The 19,858-nt window shown below is 44.0% G+C and overlaps 1 protein-coding gene across 2 annotated transcripts in view; it reads left to right on the top strand.

Moving 5' to 3' along the window:
* LOC122562291 (sodium-coupled monocarboxylate transporter 1-like) overlaps nt 1-19,858 on the top strand; it is an 89,462-nt gene that overhangs the window by 14,797 nt on the left and 54,807 nt on the right. For both annotated transcript variants that reach the window (XM_043715096.1, XM_043715097.1), the window contains exons 4-5: nt 11,562-11,701; nt 17,630-17,695. In XM_043715096.1, coding sequence (XP_043571031.1) covers nt 11,562-11,701; nt 17,630-17,695 — 206 coding nt within the window. The remainder of the gene's footprint in view (nt 1-11,561; nt 11,702-17,629; nt 17,696-19,858) is intronic.

Genomic DNA, 19,858 nt, shown 5'->3' with positions numbered 1-19,858 from the left:
TCATTGCATTAGAGCCAGTCTCAATACCAGCAACTTGGCTGTATGTGCTACATTCCCCTGAGAATCCATCACCCCCTACATTTTCCAAAACAGCATACTTGTTTGAAATGGGTATAGCCACAGAAGGCTCCTGCACTAGCTGCATACCTCTCTTACCTTTCCTGGAGTTAACCCATCTATCTGACTGTATCTGAGACTTTCCCCCCTTCCTATAACTGCCATCCATCACATACTGTTGCTGTTGCAAATTCCTCATTGCCTCTAACCGTCTCTCCAACCAATCCATTAGATCTGATAAGATTCGCAACCAACAGCATTTATGGCAGATATAATCCACAGTAACCCTTAAACTCTCCTTAAACTCCCACATCTGACAAGAAGTACATATCTCTGTACTAAAGGCCATTTTTGCTCCTTCACAATCTACAGACCCAGAAAATAACACTGTCTATTCCCCTACAAAACACTGCCCTAGGTTAAATTAAAAGTTATGGCTTATATTTTAAGTTTAATCAAGAGACATATCTCAAAAAGCATATAATCAAGAAAGAACCCACTCTATTCACTACTGCAGACTTTCTGTAGATCCCACTTAAAAACAATACACTTATCTGATTCTGAGCTGTGAACTTCACCCAAACAGTTCCTCCAAGATCAGTTGTGAATTTCACTGTTTGTTCATTTTCCCAGACACACTCCAATGTCCAGTGATACATGAATTCAAACAGCAAAGGCAGTAACTGTGCAGGTTCACTGCTGTGTCAGTTTCTTTCTCTCTCTCTCCTGCACTGACCTCACCATGTGCTTCCTTTGTCTGTTCTTCCCTCTTTTAAAACTGCTGTTGTTTTGACATTTTTTTCCCAAAGTTCCAAAACAGTAATTGCTGTTCCTGGAATTCGAGGAAATCACCCCCAGGTCCTAAAATACCTCAAAAAAGGAGCAGCTGTTACAGCCAGAAATTTTTCCCTTCCTCCATCTTGGATTACAATCAAGTTGCTTTTCACTTGTGCTAATAGAGCAGTCAATCACTGTTGAATTTTGTTTCTAATGCCCTTTCAAAGCACTTAGGATATTTTGTGGTGTTAATGGTTGTATATAAATAGCAGTTTTGCAGTAGATTAGATTAGATTAGTTACAGTGTGGAAACAGGCCCTTCGGCCCAACAAGTCCACACCGACCCGCCGAAGCGTAACCCACCCATACCCCTACATTTACCCCTTTACCTAACACTACGGGCAATTTAGCATGGCCAATTCACCTGACTTGCACATCTTTGGAATGTGGGAGGAAACCGGAGCCCCCGGAGGAAACCCACGCAGACACGGGGAGAACGTGCAAACTCCACACAGTCAGTCGCCTGAGTCGGGAAGTGAACCCGGGTCTCTGGCGCTGCGAGGCAGCAGTGCTAACCACTGTGCCACCGTGCCGCCCACAGTACTGTTAAGTTTTCTCTGGGTATTTTGCATCTTGCTTATAACTCAGTATATTGGTTGGAAGAATGGCATATTTTTCTTTCTACATTCAATTGTCAACAGCCAGGCAAATTTCCTGGCTTGTTTTTCAAAACTGAAGAAAAGTTTAATAAGGTTTGCTCTGAAGCATTGAGCTAATATTACTGCAGCAGCTCAGTTCCTTCCTATAACTGATTGCTTGATATATCATTAATCCTGAACGAGTGTGCTTGAAACCTTCGACTTTTTGTACATGAGCTGTTCTCAGCTCTCTGTGCATGAACACATTCTGCTCTGTTACCAAGGGATCTACCTTTTTAATTCTGGATTTTAAGTTCATTCCTTCAGCTGTCTCACGGCTCCTGTATAAGTGTTATTTGAACATTTACTATTTCTCAGGCCTTACTCAATCACTTCAAGAGAAATCAGCAGATTTCAGTTCCAAGCAAAGAATCTTCATGTGACCTCCATCTACCTCTCTCATGTTGGATGATGACATGCAGATTATTTTACTATTCACTTTCTCTCAGTATTCCCTTCACTCACAAATGAACCCTTAGCATTCAGAGGGACTTACTTATTCAAACTCACTTTCACAAGTTACAAGAATCACATGTAACTCAGCAGCTAGGAAACGTATCTACAAATGCTGACTCACTGGGATTATAGCTTAAAAATGTGTTGCTGGAAAAGCGCAGCAGGTCAGACAGCATCAAAGGAGAAGGAGAATCGACATTTCGGGCAGGATCTTGGACAGGGAGATGGGCTGCTACAGATAACAGTATGTGGCAGGACAATGGCATGTTCTGGTTCTACCATAGGGCTGTTAGATGCTGATTTTCTTTTCAGTGCCCAGGCTACCGCAGATGCCTCATGGACACTTACCTGGAAATTACTGGAGCACTGGAAGTCTGTGGAAAAGAGGATGGAGATCCTTCTGTCCATAGGGAATAAGTGGTCAGCTCCGTTAACATTCCCTCTGATGACAAATTGGGACTTTTTATGTCTGTACAGAATAATGATCTGGAAGTTCAAATACTGCCAGCTTGGCTCTGAGACCCAATGTTGGTCGCAATCTTTTACTTTATTTCTTGAGCCATCCCAGAAAAATATTCTAGTTTCTGTGGGAGAGATCCCTCTTTCGTCTCTGGTGATGACAGGCAGCCTGTCGCTCATCAGTTGCTCTGAGAATGTTGTTGAGTAACCCACAGCTGACTGTTCTCACAGCTATTCCATAAGATGGAATCCTTGACAAAGTGCTCTGATGCTGAAGGGTGATAAAAATGATCAATGCACTTTGGACTTACTGGAAACCTAGTCTGCAGATGTAACCCTAGAATCTTGGGCCCTGATTTGCACTGTTCAAAAAGAATGGAGTGTAGCTTTTGGGTCCAGTTGGAGGGACCATTGTTAACCTCCCTATATGTCAATTTACTGCAAACTGAGAAATCTAGCTGGTGTCCTTGTAATCTGAAACAAGTCCACAGCAAAACTAGTCTGAGAGCCACAGTGATCTTAACAGCCACAGGAAATGGCAAAATTCAAATGAGTCATGGAGATGTTCAGCATGGAAACACACCCTTCACTCCAACTCATCCATCCCGATCAGACATCCGAAAATAATCTAGTCCCATTTGTCAGCACTTGACTCATATCCCTCTAAACCCTTTGTCAGGGAAATTTCCTGTTTCCAATAAACCTTGTACGCAGACCTTTTGAAATTGACATGTTTGTTTATTTCACAATATGGTGGGAAGAGATTAATGTCCACTCAGCTTGGAATAACCGCTCAGCTCGGAATGACAGCTCAGCTCGGAATGACAGCTCAGCTCGGAATAACCGCTCAGCTTGGAATAACCGCTCAGCTCGGAATGGCCGCTCAGCTTGGAATAGCCGCTCAGCTCGGAATAACTGCTCAGCTCGGAATGATCGCTCAGCTTGGAATAACCGCTCAGCTCGGAATGGCCGCTCAGCTCGGAATGATCGCTCAGCTCGAAATAACCGCTCAGCTCGGAATGATAGCTCAGCATTGAATAACCGCTCAGCTCGGAATGGCTGCTCAGCTCGGAATAACCGCTCAGCTTGGAATAACCGCTCAGCTCGGAATGGCCGCTCAGCTCGGAATGATCACTCAGCTCGAAATAACCGCTCAGCTCGGAATGATCGCTCAGCTCGGAATGGCCGCTCAGCTCGGAATAACCGCTCAGCTCGGAATGGCCGCTCAGCTCGGAATGATCGCTCAGCTCGGAATGATCGCTCAGCTTGGAATAACCGCTCAGCTTGGAATAACCGCTCAGCTTGGAATAACCGCTCAGCTCGGAATGGCTGCTCAGCTCGGAATAACCGCTCAGCTTGGAATAACCGCTCAGCTCGGAATGGCCGCTCAGCTCGGAATGATCGCTCAGCTCGGAATAACCGCTCAACTTGGAATAACCGCTCAGCTCGGAATGGCCACTCAGCTCGGAATGATCGCTCAGCTTGGAATAGCCGCTCAGCTTGGAATAACCGCTCAGCTCGGAATGGCCGCTCAGCTTGGAATGGCCACTCAGCTCGGAATAACCGCTCAGCTCGGAATGGCCGCTCAGCTCGGAATGGCTGCTCAGCTCGAAATAACCGCTCAGCTCGGAATGATAGCTCAGCTCGGAATGATAGCTCAGCATTGAATAACCGCTCAGCTCGGAATGGCTGCTCAGCTCGGAATGACAGCTCAGCAATGAATAACCGCTCAGCTCAGAATGCCAACTCATCTCGGAAAGGCCGCTCAGTTCGGAATGATCGCTCAGTTCAGAATGACGGCTCAGCTCGGAATGGCGGCTCAGCTCGGAATGGTCGCTCAGCTCGGAATGGCTGCTCAGCTCGGAATGTCGGCTCAGCTCGGGATGGCCACTCATCTCGGAATGGCCACTCATCTCGGAGTGGCCGCTCAGCTCGGAATGGTTGCTCAGCTCGGAATGACCGCTCAGCTCGGAATGATGGCTCAACTCAGAATGGCCGCTCAGCTCAGAATGACGGCTCAGTTCACAATGATGGCTTAGCTCGGAATGATCGCTCAGCTCAGAATGGCCGTTCAGCTCGGAATAATTGCTCAGCTCGAAATGACAGCTCAGCTCGGAATGACGGCTCAGCTTGGAAAGACGGCTCAGCTCGGAATGGCGGCTCAGCACTGATGAGTCTAACCCCTTCCCTCAGCTACAGGTGTATACAGTTTGTAAAGGGTTACAAATGACTGTTTATTACAGAACAGTACAGGTCTAACTATGATGGATAATTTAACAATATTAAGAAGACTAATAATACTACTAGTCTGAACATTGATTAGTTGAACAATTGAAATTGATCGGGTAGCATCCTGTTCATAGTGGCAAGTGGTTAGAGACGATCAATATTAAATAGTTTGGTGACATCTTGTTTGCAGGGATATTGTTTTAGCTGGAGCTCCCAGGGAGAGAGAGAGAGACCCCTGGGGGGGGCGGGGGGGGGGGGGGGCGGGTGGCACTCATCAGTGGGTGCGGAGGTACAGCAGCATTGTCAGTGAGAGAATCCAATTAGCGGGTCATTTAAAGAACGTGTTTCCTCTGGTCGGGGAAATGGCTTTCACAGTCAATTTCTATGAATGGCTTCAGCAAATTAGCTAGTATGTCTCCCCTTTTGACCTTCCACAGTCATATATGCATCCAGATGCCTTTTAAATTCTGCATTTATACCAGCCTCCATCACTTCCTCTGGCAGCTCATTCCATACACGCACTATCCTTTACATGAAAAAATTGCCCCTTGGGACTCTTTTATACCTTTCCCCTTTCACCCTAAACCTATGCCCTCTAGTTCTGGACTTACCCACTCCGGGGAAAATACCTTGTCTATTTACCCTATCCATGCCCCTCATGATTTTATAAACCTCTATAAGGTCACCCCTCAGCCTGCGACACTCCAGGGAAAGCAGCCCCAGCCTATTCAGCCTCTTCCTACAGTTCAAATCCTCCAGCCCTGGCAACATTCTTGTAAATCTTTTCTCAACCCTTCCAATTTTACAATATCCTTCTTCTATGAGGGAGACCATAGGAGCCAGGGGAAGTGGTGGGAGTCTTTGTGTGGGAGTCATTAAAGGATTAAACAGATTGAAATACTCTTGAAGGGTTGATGATGTCTATGTAACTGTCACAATTTGGACTTCTTAAAAATGGATCACTCTTCAAACTTTTAAAGGCCACAGTCTTTTCATTTTAAAAGTGAACTTGCTGCTGAACTGCTTTAAGAACCCAATTACAATCTGACCCTGCAGTTTCAAGATTAGTTTGAATATTTGTCTGAGTTGCAAAACCTTAAAATATCTCAGCACGGCGTTCAAAGTTCGGATTGAAAGAAATCTTGAAGATGCTGTTAAAAATGTAGTTGTGTTTGATGTTAGATCTGAATATACAAGCAAGAAGCACGAGTAGACTAAATGGCCCTTGAGCCTGTTTCATCATTTAATAAAACCATGGCTGATAATCTCAGTATTGTAACCTGAAGTCCACATTCCCAGCAATACCCTGAGAAAGCTTTTTGCCTGGGTTGCAAGTGGCTTCATGGAGTTGACTATTGCTGCCACGAACTATCAATGCTTCCTAGGTTGAATAATTTATCCAAACTTTGCTTGAATCACCTTTATCATTGGTCAGAAATATTACAGTTTCTCAAGGTGACGCCGCATGTCCAACTCCCACCATTAGAGATTGCAGAGTGCAGTTAAATGTCCTGTTGGAAGTGTCACATCAAGTGATGGCCCTTCCTCAGGGTTTCTGCTCTTCAGGCCTATGTCCTCCATCATTAGTCAATGACCAGGTTGTCTGAGCACACGGAATATTGTAGAGTGTGTAGTGGGAATGGGGAAAGCAAGTGGTTGATGGTTTGTATCTGCAGGTCATACATTATACCAGATTGGAGGCTGAGGTTGCAATGGGATTTAGTGTCTTAGAGTCAAAGAGATGTACAGCACGGAAACAGACCCTTCGGTCCAACTGGTCCATGCCAACCAGATATCCCAACCAAATCTAGTCCCACCTGCCAGCAACCAGCTCATATCCCTCCAAACCCTTCCTATTCATATACCCATCCAGATGTCTTTTAAATGTTGAAATTGTACTCACCTCCACCATATCCTCTGGCAGCTCATTCCACACACACACTCACACACTCTGTGTGAAAAAGTTGCCCCATAGGTCTCTTATATCTTTCCTCTCACACCCTAAACCTATGCTTTCCAGTTCTGGACTCCCCCACCCCAGAGAAAAGACCTTGTCTATTTACCCTATCCATGCCCCTCATGATTTTATAAACCTCTGTAAGGTCACCTCTCAGCCTCCGACGCTCCAGGGACAACAGCCCCAGCCTGTTCAACATCTCCCTATAGCTCAAATCCTTCAACCCTGGCAACATCTTTGGAAATCTTTTCTGAACCCTTTCAAGTTTCACATCTTTCCGATAGGAAGGAGACCAGAATTGCATGCAGTATTCCGACGGTGGCCTAACCAATGTCCTATACAGCTGCAACATGACCTCCCAACTCCTGTACTCAATACTCTGACCAATAAAGGAAAGCATACCAAACACCTTCTTCACTATCCTATCTACCTGCGACTCCACTTTCAAGGAGCTATGAACCTGCACTCCAAGGTCTCTTTGTTCAGCAACACTCCCTAGGACCTTACCATTAAGTGTATAAGTCCTGCTAAGATTTGCTTTCCCAAAATTCAGCACCTCGCATTAATCTGAATTAAACTCCATCTGCCACTCTTCAGCCCATTGTCCATCTGATCAAGATCCCGTTGTAATCTGAGGTAACCTTCTTCTCTGTCCACTACACCTCCAATTTTGGTGTCATCTGCAAACTTACTAACTATACCTCTAAAGCTCACATCCAAATCATTTATATAAATGACGAAAAGTATGGACCCAGCACTGATCCTTGTGGCACTCCATTGGTCACATGCCTCTAGTAGGAAAAACAACCCTCCACCACCACCCTCTGTCTTCTACCTTTGAGCCAGTTCTGTATCCAAATGACTAGTTCGTCCTGTTTCCCTGTATTTCAGAAGGTGCAAAGGAAAGAAATAGACTATTGTCCAGAACGGCTTCTGTGATGCTCCTTGTCACAGCCTCAGGAACAGCTTGATAATAATGCAGCATCTTTCATTGTGGGGAGTGTGGTGGTGTGGCCATGACTGTCTCCTACTGGTTTGTTGCTGCTCCCAATGTTACCGACTACCTTGCCCTTCAGAAAAAGGGAAAGAATAAGTGTGTTGCAACGTGTTTGTGTGACATGCCTGTCAGAGCTGAATAGTCAGGCGTATGTGGATGCAATGAGAAATGGATGTGAGCTTGTTGTCGTGGTAGGTCTGAGAGGGAGATGGATCAAGAAATATTTACTACAAACAAGTCCTGCCAGTTTTCAGATTAAATTCTAATTCCCACTCTTCAGCCCAAATAACAAACATATAATCCTGTAGTCTAAGTATTTCCTCCTTGTTATTTACCATAGCACCAATTTTCATGTCAGTTGCTAAATTACTGATCATCCCTCCTATATTCATGTTTCAATCATTAATGTACAGAACAAACAGCAAGGGGCCCAGCACTGAGCTTTGTGGGGCACCAGTAGACGCAGGCTTCCAGTAAGACAAACACCCTTCAACTATCACCCTCTGCTTCCTGTTGCAAAGCCAATTTTGGATCCAATTGCCATATTTACCGAGATCCCATGAGCTTTTAGCTTCTTAACAATTTGCCATGCAAGACCTTGTCAGAAGGCTTAGTGAATTCCATGTAAACTACATCAACCACATTACTCTCACCTACACACCTCAAAAAATTCGATTAAACTTGCTAGACATGATCTGCCTCATGCCATCAACATGCCATCATGACTATCCCAGATTAATCAGAAGGGACAGAGGAGGATTCTGCTTGCTCACTACAGCTGAGAAGGAGGTTGTGGAGGAGAAGGAACCAAAGGTTCAGACAGATAGATGGGTGACTGTGGGGGGTGGGGGGTGGGGGGTGAGGTGGGGGATGGGGGATGGCGTGTAAACAGCAGGCAGTGTTTAAGTCCACTGTGGACCACCAATTCAGCAAAAGATGCTTTTCAGTTAGCCCAAAACTTGTTAGTCTTCCCGCACCAATCAACCCCACCACCCCGTGGCTGAACATTTCAACTCCCTCTGCCAAGGACCTGTAGGTCTTGGGCCTGGTCCACCGCCGCTGCCTCACCAACCGACACCTAGAGGAAGAACACCTCATCTTCTGCCTCAGGACCCTTCAACCCCAGGGCATCAATGTGGATTTCACCAGTTTACTCATTTCTCCTCCCCTCACCTTACCCCAGTTCCAACCTACCAGCTCAGCACCACCCTCATGACCTGTTCCATCTGTCAACCTTCCTTCTTACCTATCCACTCCACCTTCCTCTCTGACCTATCACCTTTACCCCCACTTCCATCCACCTATTGCACTCTCAGCTACCCTCTCCCTAGCCCCACCCCCTCCCATTTATCTCTCCACCCCTGGAGGCTCCCAGCCTCATTCCTGATGAAGGGATCCGGCCCGAAACGTCGATTCTCCTGCTCCTCGGATGCTGCCTGACCTGCTGTGCTTTTCCAACACCACACTCTCAACTCTGATCTCTTGCATCTGCAGACCTCACTGTCTTCCAGTGTAAAGAGTTGACCTCGACTGAGTGTTGCAGATTGGTACATTCCAAGGTCTAGCAAGACATGCTGAGGGGGACACTAAAGCTTGGGGCGGTTGCTGTCAATGTGCAGTGGGGAAAGACTATGACCTAAGGTCTTTCTGCCCAAGTATACCAAGGGTCTGTTCCATTATCGGAGCCTCTGGTTACCTGAATGTATGTAAATACTGTCCTGCATGAGGAAGGAATGGCTTTGGTTTTTGCACCTGCAGGGCATTTCAAATTCCAATCTTTGTTTCTCTAGATATGCAAAGACTGTGATTGTAGATAGAGAATTTTTATGAATAAAGTATATGTTTGATAATAAAGGGAGTCCCCTTTGGCTAAGCCACTCTCAAGCAAGTATACTGACATGAATATTCTGGGGAAAACAACAGCAGTAGCCAGATCAATGCACCATGATTGACCTTGTTGTACAACAGGGAGAGTTGAAGTGCAGCTGAGGGCAGTAGTGTCAAGGGATTGCATGATCAGGGGCACAGATAGTTGTTTCAATGATCACAACTGAGACTCCGGGATGGTGTGCTGCCTCCCAGGTGCCAGGATCAGAGATATCACTGAAAGAGCATAGGACATTCTGAAAAGGAAAGTGAGCAGCTAAAGGTTGTGGTCCATATTAGTACTGAAGACATAACCTCACACCTTACTTCTGTAGCCTCACTGCCTCCTCAACTCTACTGTCCCTCCACCATCTTTCTGCCATCTGCAAACTTAGTGGCATTGCCTTTAATTTATTAATTCAGATCGTTAATGTATAATGTGAATAGTTGTGGTCTCAGCACTGACCCCTGCAGAACTCCACTGGTTACTGGCTGCCATCCTGAAAAAGACACCTTTATCCCCACCCTCCACTTTCCCCCAGTCAGCCAATCCTCAATTCATGCCTGTCCCTTGCTCCTAGCGCCATAGGCTCCTATCTTATTTAGCAGATTCCTGTGCAGCACCTTGTCAAAGACCTTCTGGAAATCCAAATAAATCATGTCCACTGACTCTTCTTTGACTAACTTGCTCATTATCTCCTCAAAGAGTTCTAACAAATTTGTTGGGCATGACCTTTCCTTGATGAAACCATGCTGACTCAGCGGGATTTTACCATGCACTTCCAAATACTCCTCAATCTTATCCTTAATAATGGACTGTAAAATCTTACAAAAACCTGCTAACCAGCCTATAATTTCATATCTTCCTTCCGTCTCCCTTCTTAAACAGGGGTGTTACATTTTCCAGTGCTTTGGAATCCTCCCTGACTCCAGTGTTTCCTAAAAGATGACCATCAATGCTTACACAGCTCATCTCCTTCAGAATCCTGTGGTGTTGGACAATCTGGTCTGGGTCATTTCTCTTTACTCCTCCCCACCCTGAAGCACTCTTTGTACAATGGTCAGTTTGATTGTTCTCCCTACAGCCCTCATTCTCATCTGCACAGGGAGCAAGACCTCAAACTCATTAGACAAACTCAAAGGCTGAGGCTTCTTCAGCACTACCTCCTAGATACCTGTCTCATTTGTCATCACACCTTCCTGAGTTAGTTAATCTAAGGGGTGTGACTGCCTCCTGAAACACAGCAACCTGGTAACTGTCCATCCTGTATGTGTCACTGTGTTTGAAGCTGAGACTCCAGCTCATCAAATCTGAGTCAGACCTCCTCAAGCAACCAACACATCCTACAGATGTGTCACTCTGAATCACAATGGGACCGAACAGCTCCCACATCACGCAGGTAGTATACATCTCCTGGCCCTGCATCTCTACTTTATCTGCTTTGTTCTTAATTTGTTTTAAAAATTTACTGTTGGCCTTTTAATTTGTAATCTGTTCATGTTTCTCTTATTTATCTTCAGTCTGAAATAACTTATTGCAAATAGTCAAATTAGCAGCTGTTGCCAACCAATGGACTTGTGGTTTTTCTGGGATGTCTCTCTATGTTTCTCACTCAGCCTCTGATCCTGGACTCCAGTATATCCTGTGAAAAGAAAACCTTACAAATTATGGACCATAGACGCAAACAGAAAGCACCTCTCCAGTTTTGCACTGAATTCCCATGCTGCCCCCAAAGTTCCCGAACTATATACTTACTCGGGTTGTGTCTTATTCTGGATCTGATTTCTCCTTTATGACTGTGCAAAGTTTAATGGTCCAAACTGGTCCTTAATTACCTCAGTTTGCTGTATTGAGCCACAAAGTATTGAGTACGTGCTAGGAGATCAGGAGCATATATCGTGTGTCTTCCCTCTCATGGTTTATGTGGCGAAGTTGACTGCTTTGTCTCCAGTTTATCTTTACCTTCAGATTTCTAGTTTTCTAAAGTTGATATATTATTGATGTTTAAATCCTGAAATGTTTTGTTTGAGACTAATCTTCTGCTTTTTCTGCTCATGGTTACAGTGATAGGCTATCCAGCTGAAGTGTACAACACGGGGTTGAATATTCTGATGCTCAACGTTGCTAGAGTATTTACAACAATAACTGTTTGCTTGGTTTACATTCCACTCTTCTACAGACTAAACATTATCAGCACTTATGAGGTAAAGCTAATTTTAATTATGTCTTCCAGTTTTTCACCATTTTGCTCTCACTTTCTGTCAGCAGAATAGTTGACCACTGTGGCTTCAAGAGCAGGTACTGTAGTGGTAATGTCCCTGGAGTAGTTAATCAGAAACCCCAGGCTAATGCTCTAAGAACATAAGAACCAGGAGCAGGAGTGGGCCATCTGGCCCCTCGAGCCTGTTCCACCATTCAATAAGATCATGGCTGATCTTTTCGTGGCCTCAGGTCCACCCACCCACCCTTTCACCTTAATCCTTAATTCCTTTATTGTTCAAAATAATGTCTACCTTAGCTTTAAAAACATTTACTAAAGTAGTGTCAACCATTTCACTGGGCAAGGAATTCCATAATTCACAATTCTTTGGGTGAAAATGTTCCTTCTCAATTCAGTCCTAAATCTGCTCCCCCTAATTTTGAGGCTATACTACCATGGCAGATGGTAATTTGAGTTTAATTTAAAAATCAATCCAGTGGCAACCATGTATCCACTGTCAATTGTCATAAAAACCCATCTGGTTCTCTAACGGCCTATAGAGAGATCTACATGTGACACCAGATCCACAGCAATGTGGTTGATTCTTAACTGCCCATTGGGCAATTAGGAATGGACAATGAATGCTGGCATAGCCCGCAATTCCTAAATGATCAATTTTTTTTAAACACCACTGGGTCTATGGAAATATTCACAATGAAGCTAATGTTGATGTACATTGATGGTACAATACTATGGAAATTCTCCAATCATGGCATTTGGATTTTTCTTGTCTTCACATTTTAGTCTTTCCTTTGCTGTATTTTCTGCAGTGGGAGCAGTTTGTTTCTTAAGGGGATCAGAAAATCTCTGAGAATTGATCCATCACTGATATATCCCAAATATAACTTGGGTCATCTAATTTATCTGCTAAAGGCAGCCTCTATTGACAGCATCAAATATCCATGCAGTCAAGGGAGATTAACACAAAATCTTGATCAAACACATCTCACCAGTTATTGTTAAATAGTCTGATAAGTCATTCCTAATAAGATGCGATGCTGCAAATCTCCCACCTAAAACCAGCTGACTTGGTAGTTGATGAAATCTTCAGTCAGAAGCTGGCAGTCTCTTCCCACATATTACCAGGTTCGTATTCTGGTCAAATAAAAGGAAACCACTGTGGATACTGTAAATCTCAAACTAACACTGAGCATGCTGCAGAAACTCAGCAGCTCTAGCAGTATCTGTGACGAGAGAAATAGGAAATCAAATAAATCCCGAAAATGTTGGATAAATACCGTACGTTCATGTTTCAGGTCAATGATCCTTTTTTTAAAAAATCCATTCACAGGATGTGGGCGTTGCTGGCCAGGCTAGCATTTATTGCCCATCCCTAGAGAGTAGTTAAGAGTCAGCCAGATTGCTTGGGTCTGGTCTCACACTTACACCAGCAGTTTCCTTCCCACCACAAGGAAAGGCCTGAGCTCCAGAACAGACACGGGAACCTCACTTTATCTTCCAATGTGTGTTGTCGACTTTGTCATCCAAGTCACTTGGAGTGCCTGGAGCACACATCATTCCCTTTTAAGGTGTATACCCACCTTGGAGAAATTCTAATAACCATGTTCAAGTTCTCCAAGAGCTCTTTATTGGTCTACCCTGTTATTAGCACGTCATCCAGATAAATGGTGACTTGGAGTAGGTCTTGTAAAATGTTCTTCATTGCCCACTGACAAATGGCACAGGCTGATGATACGCAAATGGCAATCTCGTATGTTGGTACAAACCCCCGAGGGTATTAAATGCAGCATACCTCTGGGAATCCTCATCTAACCACAATTACAGGTTAGTGTGGAGCATGTCATCTTTGTGAAAGACCCCTTCACTTTCCAGCCTCCTGATTTCTACCTCAATATTGCCCATAAGGTAAATGGCATTGTGCGGGCCTTACCGAATCATGGAATTGCTTCCTGGTCAACATTCAAGGGGGCATTGGCTCCTTTGATAGTCCCTAAACCTTCCTGACTATTTAATTAGCACTTCATTCGGGTAGCTGTTTGCTAATTGAACAATGTTGAGCCAATTAATGTGAATCTTTCTCAACCAATTTCGCCCCATCAAGCTTGGACTCGAGCCTTTCACTACAATCAGTGAGAACTGAACCAACTGCTTCTCATAAGAAACCGGAACCAAAGTTGTACCCTTAATCAGTAATGGTTCCCTGGAATAGGTTCTCAATCTGGCTGCGGTCTAGCATAAACTTAAGGATTAGAGTCCAGGGCGAATTCTGTTAAAGACTGGTTATGTAATCACTGATACAGTCACACTGGTATCAACCTCCATTAGATCTTGGTGACCATTTAACCAGGTGTTTATTTTGATTGCTTAGCAACATCCAAATCAGAACCAATTAAACTGTTCCAAACCAGATGTAGGTGGACTTTCCAGGATGTGCGCTCTCCTCGGTACCGGGCTATGAGTTCTCTTGCTCTGTTTAAATCCAGTGGGATTCTTGCTGTCTGTATACCAGCAGCAACTACAATGGCTTGCCAGCCTGGAGCCTGGAGAAAATGGTAACCATTTGGCTGAGGCTGAACTTTGTGGTTTTGCTGTGGGCTGACCAAGAGTCCCTCTTTTCAGGCTATGTCCTGAATGAGGTTATGCAATTGCCTTCACTCCAGTGGTGTTCCCCAGCTCAGTCAGCCTGGTGAGGGTGTCCACTTCCATTGGCACACCCTGTAGCTCACATGCTCCCCTTGCTGCAGTTGTAGTGCCTGTTTGAAGTCCATTTGAGCTTCAGCTAGTAGGCACTTTTACATAGTTACATCATTAATCCCACATACCAAACGGTCACTCAGCATCTCATTAAGGGTTAAACCAAAGTCACATGTTGTCTGAACCTCATCAAAAATCCCAACGTGGATTCTCCTGGTTCTCGAACTGCTGAGTAAAACTGATCATGACTCAGGATTAGAGGAGGCTTGGGGTCATAATATTCCTTAACTAAATCCATCAACACATGAAAAGATTTAGTATCAGGTGCCTCAAAAAATGTTAGGCTCCTAATAACCGCAAAAGCTGTGTGTTCTCAAGCTGTCAGGTGAATTACTCATTGCTTTTCATCTCCTCTACTGTATTTGCCCCAAAAAATAACGTATTTTTTCCACACACTGGGGGCCCGGTCTTCTATGGCATGATTGACTGAGTCAAGCTTCCCAAACACAAGCATGATGCCAAAAAGGCTTATCTGAGCTCAGAGACAATTGTTGCAAGTAAATTTCTTTGGGAACATTCTTTTTTACTGGCACCACCGTGAAATAACTCTACAGGGGCCGGTATCCCATCACCAAGTCTCGCTTTATCTATATGTACATAGTACTTGACGCTGATCCAGCTCCATCAGAGACAGCAGTCAGAGTGAACAAAACCTCTGACACCCCTGTTTATTTATTAATTTTTTCTCTTTTTTTATTGAAACCCCCACACTACCGCCTAACTGAGGTTGTGCTTATTTTTCCCCAGCACCCATGGTGTGTGTGTGCAGGTGTGAGACACAGTGAGAGACACAAGGTGCACGAATCTTTATTCAAATTTCCACCACCAGGAAGATAGGAAAACACCCGGGTGGCCAGTGACAAGCAGTCCCTTCACATCAAAGGGCAGTGCTGTGTGATCAAACAGTGAAGGGGAGGGCAGGGATTAAATCAAAATAGAGTTGGAGGAGGAAATAATGCACTCCACTTCCTGCAGCGCCCATCCCTGTTCTTTTTTTTTCGTAACCGCGGAAGAGGGGCAGGCAAATCTCCAGTTTATTTTTTTTTAGGCAAATCTCCAGTTTTTTTTTTAACCCCCCCCACACTACCGCCTAAGTGCGGTAGTGCTTATTTTTTCCCCAGCACCCATGGTGTGTGTGTGCAGGTGTGAGACACAGTGAAAGACACAAAGTGCACCAATCTTTATTCAAATTCCACCACCAGGAAGATAGGAAAACACCCGGGTGGCCAGTGACAAACACTGCCCTTCACATCAAAGGGCAGTGCTGTGTGATCAAAAACAGTGAAGGGGAGGGTAGGGACTAAATCAAAATAGAGTTGGAGGGAGAAATTATGCACTCCACTCCCTGCGGCGCCCACCTCTCCCTGAACAACTCCAGGGTGTTGGTCGACACCGTGTGCTCCTTCTCCAAGGACACCCGGGTTCTAAGGTAACCGCGGAAGTGGGGCAGGCAGTCGGCCCTAACCCACTCCTGTTCTCTCTGTTTGCCAGGGCTCCCTGATTGGACCTGGTTAACAGCCCCAGTCAAGGAACTAATTCTGTCAGGTCCACCTGGTTGACCTCGTTACAATCACTACAACAATCGCTTCACCATTCTTCCTCATTGTTGATTTGCAGTGCATATGCACCAATTCAGGGTAAATTCTCCTATAGTCTAAACAGTGTATGCACTGAGGATCCACTTGGTAACTTACGGTATTTGCAATGCACTGTTCACAAAAATCAATTCGGCTGGAAAGCAGGCATTGGTAATAGATACACATTTAACCAGCATGCTTTGCTTCAAATGCAGGCAAACTTCCTGCTGCTGGGCTGGTTAATTTGAATGAGTTTTGCATACAGTCAATGCTAACCACCCTGTTGAGTGGCTACACGTGGAACCGGTTGGTGCAAAATCAAGAAAAATTAGTTGGACCCAAAGTTAGTTTGCCTCTTGAAGGGATGGTGTACTCCCTGGAACAGGAACTGGAAATGGTTGTGGAAGAGAATGAGAGGTTGGAGCAGGTTCGAAGGTCTGAATGACCTGTTACAAATCTCATTTTGTATATTCACATAGTATAGGGTGGCCCTTTTGTTGTATACCTTAGGTGCCTGATACACCACAATATTTGATTAATTTAAATTATACTTAATCTTAATCAATGTAACAATTTGCTTTATTTAATTAGTTACGTTGCTGTAAGTGAACACTTTTATTAGGAACCATTGCCTCATTCTAAAAGGCTGGGAAAATGATTAGATCTGGTTACCTGCCCGTTATCTAACTACTGGAACCTCCAAGAACAGTCTCCACATTAGTTGGATAGTCAGGACCAGTGAATACTCACAAGGACAAAGTGGTAACCTGGTGCAGGTTGATCTCAGGTTTCTCTCTGAAGGTCAGAGAAGCATTAATGCCTTTCCCTGCTCATAATGAATCCTATAAAAAAGGAAAGCTGCATTTTGTGGTCCTGACTGCAGATCCTGACAGATTTCAAATGGAGAGCAAGCCATTATTGTTCTCCTGTTCAAGTCTCAAGTTAAAATAGCACATCAAGCCCTGTGACATCATCTGCATATTGAATGTCGATGGTGTTGGTTTGGATCTGGTGGTCTTGATGCCTGTGATTTTAAATTACAGGACCATATCGGGTGAGAAAGGAGTGATTTAGTCCCTGCACTATTCTGTACACATTGTGAAGCAATGCAGAACAGTCTTTTGCAAAGGAGAAAAGATTGGAATAAGGAAGGAAAATAAATGAGCAGAAGAAAGAGAGAAGAAAGCAAAGCTGGGTGATTGAGAACTGGGAGATTCAAGTGAAGAAGCAAAGAAGGTGAAGCAGGGCAGGCTGATATGGTGATCACAATGACTTCAGGAAGTACAGAAAGGAGCTGATATGATTCTGACCTGACACAACGCGGTTTAATCATAAACGGCCCACTCATTGATGTGTACCACATTAATCTAATAGCAGTCCCAAAAGATTGGCACTGCTTAGCACTTTTGTTAAGAATGTAAAACTCAAGAAATGTTAAAGTATCATGTTGTGCTGGTAACAATGAGCCTAATAGATTGTTCACTTTAAGGCTCTCCCAAAAGTAGAACCAATTTATTGTTTTTTATCAATTCTGTTATAAACTCTTCAAGTTCTTACATCTTCTGTTTCCCCTCTGACAGTACATTAATAGGAGATTTGGGCAAGTGGTGAGATATCAAATTGTCTTCTCCTTCATGGTATACATGGTAAGTTCAAAGATGCATTTAAGGTTATCTTTCATTTATTTGTTCTTGTCATGTAAAAGGATAATCTTAAAACATAGTTTTTAATATGTTATATTAAACAGTGGAGCTAGGGTATCTGCAGTTCTCCCAAAATGTATGTAAGTTGAGATAACTGAGAGGCTGTCCAAGACATTGGATGGTTTCTGTGGACTTGTTTTCATCATCATTACCAACAGTATTTCCCCAGCTGACAATTTCTGGGGAAGCATTCAAAAGGCAGGTTACTTCAGTTGGATATTGTACGAAGCCTTTTTTTGGAAAGTAATATTTGAATCATGAGTTTATATGGTTTCTGTTTAATCTTATGAACAAAGTCTAAAATGGCTCTTGAATATGTCCCTGAAAAGGAAGAACGGTGGAGGGATGTGAAGAAACTACAGGAGATTAGGATTATTTGGATATCTTTTCAAAGAAACAGCATTGATCCAAAAGGCCATAGATCATATTGCTGTGATAAACAATTCTATGGAGGAGAGTTTAACCCTCAAAAATGGCAGATTAGGTCCAAAGACAAAATAATAAATTATTTTTCCACAGAGATCGCAACCTGATTTTTAAAGCGCTCAATGAATGAGTGACGAACAACAAATGCTGACCTTCCTGGTAACTCTCCCTCCTGTGAAGACATGAAATAAATTGCTGTTTTGAACAGTAGTGTGTTTAGATGCTAGCAAGCAACCTTCTTGTTAAAGTGAGCTTTAATTAATGATGGTGGATTGTTACTTATTAATACAATTAATATCTTTTTTAATTTCTGTTGTTATTTTATCTTCATGCTAAATTTAATATGTGGCATTCTCTGGGTATTGGAAATTGATAAGAAAAAGAGAGTTGAGATTGTGCTGGGTATTTAAAATCATAATTTCCTATCTGGAAAAACAATCATCCATTAGAATTCGAAAATGTTTGGCAGTGTGCTTTTGTGCAGATGCAGCTTTTTTAACATTGGCTTTCGGAATGATAAGATCCAGATTAAATACGCATTGGATCAAATTTAAAAGTACATCAGAAGTGGAAGACAACCCATACATTGTAATTTGCCAAGGTTCCTGAGACATCACCTTCCCAAACCTTGATCTGTACGGTCTAGAAGGTCAAGAGCAGAAGGTACATAGAACAAGACTACCAAGGAGCTCCCTTCCAAGACAGACACCATCTGGACTTCGATATATATCACTATTCCTTCAATGTGGTTGAGTCAAAATCCAGGACCACCCTCCTTTAAAGCACTCTGGGTGGACCTCAATGACATGGATCACAATGGTTTAAGGAGGCAGCTACCACCATTTTTTCTAGGACAATTAGGGATGGCCCAGCCAGCAATATCACACCCTATGAAAAAATATAAAAATGTTAATTTCCTTAGACTCCCTGGAAAAAACAGTACTATCAAAGGTTGAAGTGGTCACATCTATTGAGTGACTTGAATGTTATATAAAAAGAAGAAGAAATCACAAAACTGCAGTTTAGTCCTCCTCATGGTAAAATCAATGACTGCAGATGCTGGATTAGTGGTGCTGGAAGAGCACAGCAGTTCAGGCAGCATCCAAGGAGCTTCGAAATCGACGTTTCGGGCAAAAGTCCTTCATCAGGAATAAAGGCAGAGAGCCTGAAGCGTGGAGAGATAAGCTAGAGGAGGGTGGGGGTGGGGAGAAAGTAGCATAGAGTACAATGGGTGAGTGGGGCAGGGGATGAAGGTGATAGGTCAGGGAGGAGAGGGTGGAGTGGATAGGTGGAAAAGGAGATAGGCAAGTAGGACAAGTCCTGACAAGTCATGGAGACAGTGCTGAGCTGGAAGTTTGGGATGAGGGTGAGGTGGGGGAAGGGGAAATGAGGAAACTGTTGAAGTCCACAATGATGCCCTGGGGTTGAAGTGTTCCGAGGCGGAAGATGAGGCGTTCTTCCTCCAGATGTCTGGTAGTGAGGGAGCGGCGGTGAAGGAGGCCCAGGACCTCCATATCCTCGGCAGAGTGGGAGGGGGAGTTGAAATGTTGGGCCACGGGGCGGTGGGGTTGATTGGTGCGGATGTCCCAGAGATGTTCCCTAAAGCGCTCTGCTAGGAGGCGCCCAGTCTCCCCAGTGTAGAGGAGACTGCATCGGGAGAAACGGATACAATAAATGATA

The sequence above is a fragment of the Chiloscyllium plagiosum genome, chromosome 24 (genome assembly GCF_004010195.1).
Source record: "Chiloscyllium plagiosum isolate BGI_BamShark_2017 chromosome 24, ASM401019v2, whole genome shotgun sequence".
In the NCBI taxonomy this organism is placed as follows: domain Eukaryota; kingdom Metazoa; phylum Chordata; class Chondrichthyes; order Orectolobiformes; family Hemiscylliidae; genus Chiloscyllium; species Chiloscyllium plagiosum.
This window is presented reverse-complemented; position numbering and strand designations above follow the sequence as displayed.